Source organism: Tachysurus fulvidraco, chromosome 26 (assembly GCF_022655615.1).
Source record: "Tachysurus fulvidraco isolate hzauxx_2018 chromosome 26, HZAU_PFXX_2.0, whole genome shotgun sequence".
Taxonomy (NCBI): Eukaryota; Metazoa; Chordata; class Actinopteri; order Siluriformes; family Bagridae; genus Tachysurus; species Tachysurus fulvidraco.
Genome location: NC_062543.1, coordinates 10803528 through 10815925, shown reverse-complemented (window position 1 = coordinate 10815925; position 12398 = coordinate 10803528). Strand labels below are relative to the sequence as shown.

The following is a 12398-nucleotide window of genomic DNA, read 5'->3' as shown; positions in this document are numbered from 1 at the left end:
TATTAGGCCCATAAACATTTGTTTTCATGCTTGCATTATTACAACTGAAGCAAGGGGTAATAATAATAATAATAAAGCTCAAATTCACATTAAGGTAGGCTTTTAAGCTGCTTATCTGAACTGCGTCAGGTGACTATAATGCCATCTTTCAGTAAAGAGTCGTGTAAGAAAATGGCTTGAGGCTTTCTGAAAGCGGTCCAGGGCTAAGTATCACTACGAGGGCTGATGCGGACATGAAACGCCGAATCCCTTTCGGATTGGATTTCAGTATATTCCAGTTTAATACTTTGATACAGTTCCTGCAGTTGATGTTGACTGATATTGCATGGATTATGCATTAAATATAGGACACGGTGTCTCTGATGGATCACACAAGCTTTCAGCAACAGAAGCTTCCAGAGAGTCGGCTCAGTTGCTAAGAAGATGCCAGTATTGCATCAGTGTCAGCTGTGTCGCCCAGAACCCAGGGCTCTTACATAGGGATTGGATTAAAAATAGACAAAGTGGGATTGGTGGTGCATCGATTGTCGAGCCATTCTCTGAAACAGCATGTATGCCCAGTGAAATGACTGATTAAATTTCAATGAAAGATTGTACTAATCGTTAAGAAATAACTAATTTAAATTGCATATAGTTTGGAGATTCTTTTGAGAGGCGGCATCTTAAGGAAATACACTACAGTTGAAAAACACTACAAAACCACTTTTTTTTCTTTTATTTGCAGGGTTTATATGGCTTATAAAGAAATTCATGAGATATACTTGTAACAATGAGACACACATGGTTTTCAGGGACCTAGGGACCTGCAATGTGATTGAAGTGGGTGGAGTTTTTTCAGCACTTACATTATATATTTATATTACCACAGTGTGTAAGACAAGTCATGTAAGAGATTTCTTTCTGTAGTATCTCGTCTCTTCCTTTATAACGATATGATGGCTGTATGTAAATTCCTTAAGATAATGAGTGTGGCAAAAACAGCATGGCTGGTTTCAGCAGTTTCTCTGCAAGATGCAAGGTGCTTTTTATAGCAAGGATAAGAATAAGAAGGCGTAGGCCGTCCTGTTGCTGGATTTGATTATCCTGTAGGCAAAGCGTCGCATCCCGCTGATGCCACTGACTGCGCTGAAATGCCAGTGATGCTTTCTGACCATGTAGGATTACACAGCTGTAGCCTCAAGCAAAAGCTTCTAAGCCTGAAAATAGCACACGCACCCTTAGACCAGCAACAACAAGAAGCTACCGCAAGTTACGAAGCACGATTTTCCGTTCCAATCCACTTCCAGAAGTCATTCATCAATTGTGTCATCTCTGACATAAGAAAAGAGCAGCCGCCTACGATGTGATGTGTAATTAATATTAAAAAAATGACAGCTTCCTCAAACGAGCATGACGGGCCTAAGAGCATTGATTTATAGCCTGAATTCACTTAGACACAGGGCAATGAAAAAACAGCCAAGCAACACAAACCCCTTCCTCAGCTACAGTAGGCTGTACAGAAAAAGGACTGTAATTCAGAATTGCCTAAATGGTACGCCAATATTTAAATACAAACGTTGCGTAAATATTGGCATACCATTTTGGCAATTCTGAATGACAGTAATTTACAGAGATAAAAAAGTCAATAATGTAAATGTAAATAATGTCCTTTCTACAACAGTTTGTAGTCAAGTGGAATTGTGCAACCTTAACCCTAACAGGTCGGCGTCATTAATCCCGTCCTGCCAAAGTCTTCAAATATATATATACTGTACCGATGAAGAGCCAAGCACAAAGCTGACCGACACAATGGCAGTTCACATTGGTGTGGTCCAAGATAATGTGGTACAAGTTCTCAGTAATCTCATGGGTCACATGCTGTCCATGCAGATCTGTGACCAGAAGAGTTTACCTCCAAGTGACGAGACTCCAACCAGAAAGAAGTAGATGGCTGTCGATCGGCGTTATAACCAACTTGCGTATAAAATAGCTCTTGATCCATAACATGCTTATTACTTTTCATTGTATTTTTTAGATTAAGCGTCCACAGTTACTCATGTCCACAACAGAACCAAAAAGTATTTGAACTCCTTCTGAATAGTGAAGTGATTCTCTGATAGAATGAAATTGACAAGACACAGTGAGCTTGAATCCGTCTAATCTCGACACCTGGAATGTTTCTCGTGGATTTGGAAGCTAGGTCTTGAAATACTGGTCAGAGTGTCTGTTTCAGACAGATAAAAGGAGCAAGAGAAAAAAAAACAGATGAACGGATGGATGAATTTTGGTAAATGCAATCTGTTTTAACTAGCGAGGAAATAACGGCGGTCTTTTCTGTTCATTGAGGGTTATCCAAAATATCCACAATGACATTATTTAGATTGTGCACTTTTGTTCTTGTTTCTTGCATTTTACTATCAAGACACAGCATAAAATGTACAGGACAAGAACGTTCTGTTGTATTAATGTAATCTTTTAGCGACCTCTACTGGACACAGTGAGCTGTTGCAATGAAAAAAAGAGACATTGCAGCCTGGATACTGTAGGTTTTGTTCCTGGTGTCAAACGCCATTCTTTTAAAAAATATTTGCTTATTTTATCCACTTGTCTACAAAAAAAAAAACGTTTTTTATGCACTATCAAGCTTTATTAAAGTCACTTCTTTACTTCTCTAAATCCATGATTTATTATTATGTGAAAATAATTCCTTTAGAGTTTTATCTCTTTATCAAGTGACAAAAAGTCCAAATTCAATTAAATGTTTTTTTTTTGTTTGTTTTTTTTTTGAAAACATTTGCCAATAGATTTTGTTTCCTTTTTCCTTTCTTTCTTTCTTTCTTTCTTTTTTTGTTGTAATTTTTTTGGGCTTGAAAAGTTTGTGACATTTATTCCGATTTATCCCTTATAAATAAAAGATTTCTTCTAATAATGAATGAAAGTTATCATTTCCAAAAACAATATATTATGAAAAAAAAAAAATAGATGACCTAAGCCAGCTATTCTACCAATAATCACACATGAATAGAACAGATCCAGAAAAGACAAAGAAACTAAACATGATCTTTAGATGAGAAGTAACTGGATAATAAGTTATAAGCAGGATGAAATGCTTTAATTTTTGACACTGGTGTTGGAGAGGCCACAAGAAAGGTTTAACTATAAGTGTGTATTCAAAATGTTCCCATACAGACGTTTTTTTATGTATATATTCATATGACAATCAGTCTATAATATAGTTTTAGTCTGTAATTGAATGTATTGGTTGGTTCATTTATACCAAGGCATGACATCAGTAGGCCTACACAGTGTACCTCAAATACAGCTCCAAAAACTACTCGAGAATAATAATAGCTGTTGCTAGGTCACATTTTCCTGCAGTAAACACTTAGAGTGTAATGCATTTTAATCTGTTCCTAAAAAAAAAAAAAAGCCACAAACTCATTCTCGCTGCGAAGACATTGCTGCATCAGCCCTGGTATTCAGGTCAAGCCAAGAAGCTTTTATTGTCATTTCTACCTTATATAGCCGACGCAGAACACAATGAAATAAACCAAGTTTTTCCAGGACCCTGGTGCTACATAAAGATTTGTGCTTTTCATTCGCTTTGAGTGATTTGAATACATTATCTAACGAATGTTTATGTTAAATTGTGCCAACGTGACACATGTGGAGTCTCGTCTTTATATACCAGTTTCTTGTCAGCTAGTCTGCGGATTCTTTGCTGACATGAAGAGGAACTCGATGTGATGTGATCTCCTCAGCTCATTCACCCCAGAATTCAACATATATCGAGTTTTGAGATGTTTTTCTGCTCACTACGGAAGTAAAGAGTTGGTAACCGAGTTAACTTTACACAAAGGCAAGATCTATGAAGACGTGGTCCAAGACCGAAGCCTACTGAACACCTTTGGGATGAATTGGAAAGCTACTTTGTGCCAAGACTTTCTGTCCAGTAAAAGATTCTCAGAACAATTAAATCGGAATTGATGAGTCTGTGCTATATAAACAGGTTTGAGTTTGTAGTACTGTATGTTTGGTGAGAGTTTGGCAAATTTAGTAACCTCCACCAGCCTGTGAAGATGAAGCTGTCCAGCCAGATGTTAATAAATCTTATCCGAACCTGTTTAATAAAGTATTGTGATACCTATAATACTGAATAGAGGAAACGGGGTTTAGGAAAAAACTGGACTGCTGAAAAAGACTTTTTTTAGTCTAATTAGTTTTGGCAGAAGTTGAATATCCCATTATTTTATTCAATTCACCAAAAGATTTTGGTGAATTTCTTAACTAGAGCTTTGGAGGAAAATCTGGTACATTGTCTGGATTGTTGTTATGGATATTTCATGGACATTTTGAACACCATTTTTTTACTCCACCTACCCACTGATTGGCATTGTTTCTTTTGGAATCTATTCTATTTGTGAAGAAGAAAAGATTTTATTTATTTATTTATTTTTTTATGACAGGCCAGAAGTAGAAAATAATTAGTTTTAATTCTGTATGAGGCATGTTCTGTTTTTCCGTCCCCAGAGACCCATGACAGCTTCATCTCCGAGCTCTAAGCAGACAGGCCAAGGCTACTTAGAGAAAATGAGTTTTTTTTTTTTTGTGCTTCAAGTATAAACGTGTTTGCACTCAGAACACTTTAATGAGCTCCTTAAAGTTAGCAGGGTTCAGATTTTTATGTTTAAATGGCATGACGAGAAATTTTTTTAAGCGTCTTTATAGAAAAGTTTCGTTTTAAAAGGCGCTTTGAGTGGCTGTGTGACGTGCCTTTTTTCTGTGCTGCTTTATGGACTTAATGACTTTGTTAAAACTTCATTCAGTTCACATTTTAGGACATTTAACATTTGGACAAGTCCGACTGATCTGATGCTGTGCACAAGGGGCCACCGTAGGACCAACTGACCAGATATTTTTTGTTACTTGGCCTTAGTAATAATATTCCTTGAGGGCATGATGTTATAGGAAAATAATCAACACTAGGGTGTCCTGTGGAATGATGCACATAGGAGTAACTTTTACCCCCAATGTTGATTTCCCATTAACAGCACGTCTTAAATGTGCATTATTTTACATTTTAATGAATTAGTTAACGAATGACGTCACACATTTTATTTGTTTAACGATGTGGAACGACCACAAAACAGGTTTCTCTTATCACTTAAATTGCAACAGCTGCAAACAGTTGTTCTCGCACGACCCTCTATTTGGACAGAATAAGACAGATAGTAAGACAGAAAACGCAAACCTTGGGGTAACAAATAATCTTCTTATCACTTAACACTTCACCAAAAGTAAACAATCATGCATCCATCATCCATTTGTTTTCTACATTGGTACTACAGAAGCATTAATATAGTAAAGTTGCGACTGATGGTAGGAGAGCTATGCCTTCCATATGGTTGTATTTTGTAAAGAGTTCTCCGTAATCCTTCGCTGTCTTTTTTTATAGGAACTAGAGGAGATGCCTCTTCATCCTCTGTCTCCCAGCAGCCCTCGCTCTCTGTCTCGCACACCACTGGCTGACCAGCACCATCTCCAGTTATTACAGCAGCAGGTACTACAGCAGCAACAGCAAGCTCAAGTCGCAGTGGCACAGGTAAGACACGACGCACATGTACACATACACACACACACACACACACACACACACACACACACACACACACACAAACACAAAGACACTTCAGATGTTCAGAAACTTAACTGGCAGTGTACACCAGCATTATTTCTCATGGGATTGTTTACCAGGTTCTCCTTATATAAGAACCTTATTGACTGCTTGAAATAAATCACACTTATAAGTGAAAAAAGGTTCATTGCTTCATGGTATGGTACATGGTATATCTCTCTCTCTCTCTCTCTCTCTCTCTCTCTCTCTCTCTCTCTCTCTCTCTCTCTCGTGCTCTCTAGGTAGGTCCACTGATTTCTTTATTATTGCACAATTGATACACCTATCCCTAAAGTTAGAAACAAAAGGATAACCTTGAAAAAAAATGCATTCATTAAATATATAGTCTTACATTTACAGCATTTAGCAGACACCCTTATCCAGAGAGACTTCCATTTTATCTCTATTTTTTTTTTTTTTTTTTATACAACTGTGCAATTGGGGGGGCACGGTGGCTTAGTGGGTAGCACGTTCGCCTCACACCTCCAGGGTCGGGGTTCGATTCCCGCCTCCGCCTTGTGTGTGTGGAGTTTGCATGTTCTCCCCGTGCCTCGGGAGTTTCCTCCATGTACTCTGGTTTCCTCCCCCGGTCCAAAGACATGCATGGTAGGTTGATTGGCATCTCTGGAAAATTGTCCGTAGTGTGTGAATGCGTGAGTGAATGAGTGTGTGTGTGTCCCCTGCAATGGGTTGGCACTCCGTCCAGGGTGTATCCTGCCTTGATGCCCGATGATGCCTGAGATAGGCACAGGCTCCCCGTGACCCGAGGTAGTTCGGATAAAGCGGTAGAAAATGAGAGAGAACTGTGCAATTGAGGGTTAAGGGCTTTGCTCAGGGGCCCAGCAGTGGCAGCTTGGTGGACGTAGGAATCGAACTCACAACCTTGCGATTAGTAGCCCAACACCTTAACCACTAGGCTACCACATCCCCAGTTTTCAAACTAGCATGTATAAAAATCATTATGGGGACATCCAGTTCTCACAAAGACACACAAACAATATAACCTTTTCATCACAAAGAGCTAAAAATCTACACTACACAGGCACACACACACACACACACACACACACACACACACACACACACACACACACACACACCGTTGATACTTTATTAATGCTGATACACTTTTCCCTAACCTTAGAAACAAGAATACAAACCCCCCAAAAAAATTAAACATGTCTCGTCTGATCTTTTTTGGACTAATTTGCATTGACATTATGATTACACTCACAGAGCTAACATCTGATTCTAAAATGCAGTCATGTTATTTCACTCTCAGTGTCTGTGTGTGATGAGATTCAGCAGCACTGACCAGCTGCTCCATTATGGCCTATGGAGCTGAGTTTAATCAAATATTCATAAACCACACACACACACACACACACACACACACACACACACACACACACACACACACACACACACACAGAATGAGACACCTTCCAAAAGTCATGTCACACCATAAAGCAATAAACTTTTCCCATAACCATGTGAGCCTATGTAACTATGCAGGCAAATTTAAAAGCATAAATCTGCCAATCTTGTTTGTGGCTTCATCAATAGTTTAATCTCTATTGCTGAAAAAGAGACAATAAGGTACTTACTACAATAAGGTACATGTCGGGTCGTTGGTTCTATAACGTTACGTTATAAAAAATCTCACCAGAGTGCATCACAGTGAAAAGGAGCTTAAGATTGAGCCTTCTTTTATTTAGGCTCGTGAACTTGGCTTGACTTCCCAAACAACACACACATGCACACACACACACACACACACACACACACACACACACACACACACACACTGCTCACTACTCAGGGACAGGGCAAATGAGAGCATATATTTACATATATTTACATTTAGACCAGATGTCCTAATCCAACCTACATTTTATCTCACTTCATACGACTGAGCGATTGCAGGTTTAAGGGCCTTGCTCAAGGGCCCAGCAGTGGCAGTTTGGTGGACCTGGGATTCAAACCCACAGCCTTCCAATTGGGAGTCCAACACCTTAACAAAAATCCTGACTGTGTCACAGGCTTGGGGGTATTTACAGTGGCTTTATATCTACAATAATCTTCATTATTCCAGCTACTAATAAAGAGCCTGCACCTTTTGATAAAAGCAGATCATAATACACCAAAAGTTCACTCTGGTACTATAGGGCAAGAACATTCAGTGTTTCAAGCATCATTAGTCCTTAACATCAAGCCAAAGTAAGAGCGAATAAAATCTATTTGATATGGACAAACTTTCTGTTACTAATAAGAATGCTTTGTGCACAGACTGGAACATCCAGACACGTAAGTGTTACAGCGGTTTCACTTAGAGAGGTAACACAAGTATGAACTAGATTTTCAGCACGATGTAACGACATTAGCGCAGAACACGGAGTTATTAATCCGCAAGGGGAAATTTGGTACAGAGAAGCACAAGACATGAAATATACAGATTTATGCCTCATACAATCTGAAAAATATTATGGGTTGGCAGTTTAAAACTGTACGTTAGATACGATGTATCTAAAATAGCATAAAATAAGCGAGAGGAGTCATTAATCCCACAATGTAAAGAAATTCTTACTTCTTGTGCTCCGCTAGCTCGAGCTTTTTGGGCTTCTTTCGTGTCAGAAATAAGTTGGAGGAAGTTACACAGGAACCAGCGTCTAACGTCATTTTACACACGCTCAGATTCATTTATCTGGTGTCTGTTTAATGCTACAAGCATTTCATTGGAGTAATAAAGATTGAGCACTTTTCCAATGCGACACAACCGAATGAAGTGAATAGAATGAAGACGGAACTTTAGGGATGGGACATTTTATTCCTGTCGTTTTCCTGTATGTGAAAGTTGGGATTTAATATGAAAATATCTCAAAATTTTCGCTATTATTACTTTTTTAATGAATTGTCTCGTTCCTTTCATACTGTATATATAACATACAGTACATCAACATATTTCCCGCTGAATGCAGCCTGGAATATGGGCACAGCTTTGTAGATCAGACCATAATATTGATCTGATCTGCTGATTTGAAACAGACTCTAGGCATCCATCTATTTTCTCAGACAGCAGATATGTAATCAGGGTTATTGCTTTTGGGAAATGCAAACCAAACTAATAAAAGAAAGCAGAGCACTGTGCTCCCACACTGTTTGCATATGGTGTGTGTGTGTGAGAGAGAGAGAGTGTGTGTCAGAGAGGGAAAGAGAAATATAGTCCAAAAAAAAAAGAGTCTGATTAGCCGATCGTTATCTGACCACCTCTAGTTACTCTCCACTCACCTGATCTTCTTCTTTATGGCAGGTGCAACTGCTGAAGGATCAGATAGCAGCAGAGACGGCTGCCAGGATGGAGGCTCAGGCCAGGAGCCACCAGCTGCTGCTGCAGAACCGAGACCTGCTACAGCACATAGCGCTGCTGGTCCAACATGTCAGTGAGCTGGAGGCCAAGGTCAATGGCCATGCAAAGAGTAAGAAACACACACAAGTACACACTTACACTACCACATGTCAGCTGTTCACTCTATATATGCTCATGATTCGAAGCTGTGATTGCAAAGAAGATAAAATTGAGATTATTTCAATTAAACCCAGTCCCCTACGTACTACTGGAATCATGCTATACACCAAAGACATTCGAGTTTGAGATCACATGATGGACAAGAGATTTTTATTTATTTATTTGCTTGTTTGTTTCCTGTTATTTACATCTACGACATGTGTTAAATGATATAAAACAAAGAACCTATGGGAAAATAGGTCTTGACGTAGGGAGGATGTGAGGGGGATGTGATGGCTTAGTGTTGGACTACAGATCAGAAGATTGTGAGTTTGAATCCAAGGTCCACCAGGCTGCTACTGCTGGCCACCGAACAAGGCTCTTAATCTTGAATTGCTCAGTTGTATAAAATGTGATTAAATATAAGTCCGTCTTGAAAAGGGAATCTTTTCAAATGCTAAAAAAAAAGTTGGAGTAAATAACTCAACAATTTGATAGTATATGACATGGTACAATGTGACACAGGTTCATGTTTTACACACACACACACACACACACACACACACATACACATACATCTTTAGTCAGTCAGGAACTGAAGCATGATACAAATGTTTTTTGGACTTTAAGAAAAAATCTTATCCGGGAAGCCAGAGATGGAGAACATGAGAGCTAGATGGAGATTAGATTAAATTAGACTCTCGGATTTCGGCCCACACCTAAAAGTCTGGTGCGTCATTTGTTTGGATGAGCTGTTCAGCTTTTATGGAGTCAATCTTTCAAAGGTAATTCATTCCAGAGAGTTCACCAGGTCATCTTCACTGGGCCAGATGCCAAAACCTGTGCAAGTGTGTTGCCTGCACTTCTTAGAGTGAATCATTTAGGCATGTGCAGGTAGATTGATTTTGTTTTTAACCGACTCAGTTTTTTTCCCTGATGAATGTTTTCTCCACCACATTCTCCTTCAGATGAAGACTGGCGAAGCTCATCATCCTGTTCTCTCTCTCTTAACCTGAAAAACCACTACAGTTCAGACCAGCCTATCACCTCAACGCCAGCAGGAGAGCTCCAATCACCACCCTATACCATGGCCTACGCTGAGTCCTACCTCAGCCTGCTCAGAACAGGAACGTCTCGTACCGTCACGGCAAACGGAGAGCCATCAAACACCGGACACAAGCAGAGAACGGGCAGTACGAGCAGCGACTTCACCCAGCTTAATTCAGCAGCAGTGGATCAGCGGTATGTGGGACACGTTTTAGCTCATAACACACAGACGCTTATATATGAGCACAGATCTGTAATAGATTTGGGATGGCGCTCTTTCCTTTTCTCTCAACTCCATTCTCAGCTCTTTCACTTGGCAGTTGCATGAATAATCTACACTTTTTGTCTCTCACACGACGGTTGTTTAACACGACCGCTTTAATGTAACCACTCTACTCGAAGTCTTCCTCCGTTGGTCTTTGCATGTTAGAGAAAATTTACCTCAGGTTTTGGCTTGTTCTGCATCATCTCAACATGACCGTAAAGAGTTATTTGAGTTACCATAGTCTTCCTGTCGGCTCAGACGCTTAGCAACAGACACAGACGCTACGCTGAACACCTTCGGGATGAATTCTGACACAGACTGTGCACTAGGTCTTCTAGTCCAACATCAGTGCCCGAATAATCCTCTTTTGGATGAATGAGCGTAAATCTTTAGAGCTATGTTGAGGACTGTATTGGAAAGTTTTCCCAGAATAGAACCTCAAGCAGGATAGATAGTGGCTTTAAAAAAAAAAAAACAGTAAACACAAATATAGTGTAAAGGAAGTGGAAGTTAATTGGTTAAGGTGTTAAACATCTAATGAAATGGTCACAAATATATTATTAAATACCAGGATCCCAGAACTACCAAGAACCGTCAGATCTCAGGACCACCGAGGCGGCCCCTGTTGGGCCCTGGAGCAAGACCTTTAACTGAGATACATGTAAGTTGCTCCTGATTGACTGAGAGTGTCTGCGGAATTGGGTTTAACTGGGGAAAAAAGAATGTAGAAGTCGTGACACTCAAACAAGTCAGAGAGCTATAACACGCTCTTTACATCAGAGAGATCCTCCGCCATTTGCTTTCAACCTGAAAGGCTTCAGGAAATATATCATGTCATTTCCGTTAAGTGAACATGACGAGCGTCGGTGCTCCCTGGTTGTAGTCGTGCATTGTTTATTTTGTAAAGGACCAAACATTCTATTGCACTGGAGACATTTCTGAGATTCACAGAGAGACAGCACTTAAAGTGATTCCTTGATTAGAACCACGACTACCGAACGAAGGAGTTGATTGAGACGCACACAGCGTTGAATATTCATATTACATACAGAGAGAGAGAGAGAGAGAGAGAGAGAGAGAGAGAGAAAGAGTAGACATTTTAACAGAGAGAAAGATGTGGTGTGGTTTGTATAAAAAGGAGTGTGTGTTTGGATTTCTTTAGTGCTGGCTGTCTGATTGTTTTTCATATTTTAGTTACGACGCACTCTGTATACGCGTGTGTGTGTGTGTGTGTGTGTGTGTTTGTACACACAATGCTTCCCACTTCCTCTCAGCACTGATTCATAACCAATAGCAGCCCAGGTCTCTGAGCAATCTGATACTCAAACTACTCCATCTGGGCAAAATAAAAACAGCGGGTTTAGAGTCGAGCAAGTCAACACAATGTTAACCTCAGGGCAGACATGGAAACACAGAAAAGAGGAACAACAGAAGAAAAAGAGGAATGAGTGTCACCCTGTGTGTCTCAAGAAGGCGGTGGAATTAACAACAGCTCATATCGCACGTTTCAGCAAAATACTTTAACCGACGTTTAAACAGAATTGCATAAGGAACTTTTCAGGACTGTCGTATACAAAACTGAACGCAGTGACACGCGTTCATTTATCTTTCCTGCATTTGTGTCACGCTTTTCATATCTCTCCATCGCCCTCCATCGCTCCATCCCTTTGCCTCATTGCTCACACCTTAGATCTGCAGAAAAATATCAATGGATATTACAATGTAGGAGTGCAAACAAAAATAATGAAAGTGTATTAGAGGCCTGTCCTCCCACACTGTTTGACCATGTTATAAATGTGTGTGTGTGTGTGTGTGTGTGTGTGTGTGTGTGTGTGTGTTAAAGAGTTTCATGTAACAGGTAATGGAAATTTTCTTGACCTTTTGCCACGTTCTGAAGATTCATTACTGTGTGTGTGTGTGCGTGTGTG

General features: G+C 39.8%; 1 protein-coding gene across 2 annotated transcripts in view; it reads left to right on the top strand.

Annotated features, from left to right (window-relative positions):
- Positions 1-12398, top strand: part of si:dkey-34e4.1 (carboxyl-terminal PDZ ligand of neuronal nitric oxide synthase protein) — a 49379-nt gene that overhangs the window by 26558 nt on the left and 10423 nt on the right. For both annotated transcript variants that reach the window (XM_027178763.2, XM_027178762.2), the window contains 3 exons: positions 5435-5581; positions 8964-9129; positions 10127-10400. In XM_027178763.2, the coding sequence (XP_027034564.1) occupies positions 5435-5581; positions 8964-9129; positions 10127-10400 (587 nt within the window). The remainder of the gene's footprint in view (positions 1-5434; positions 5582-8963; positions 9130-10126; positions 10401-12398) is intronic.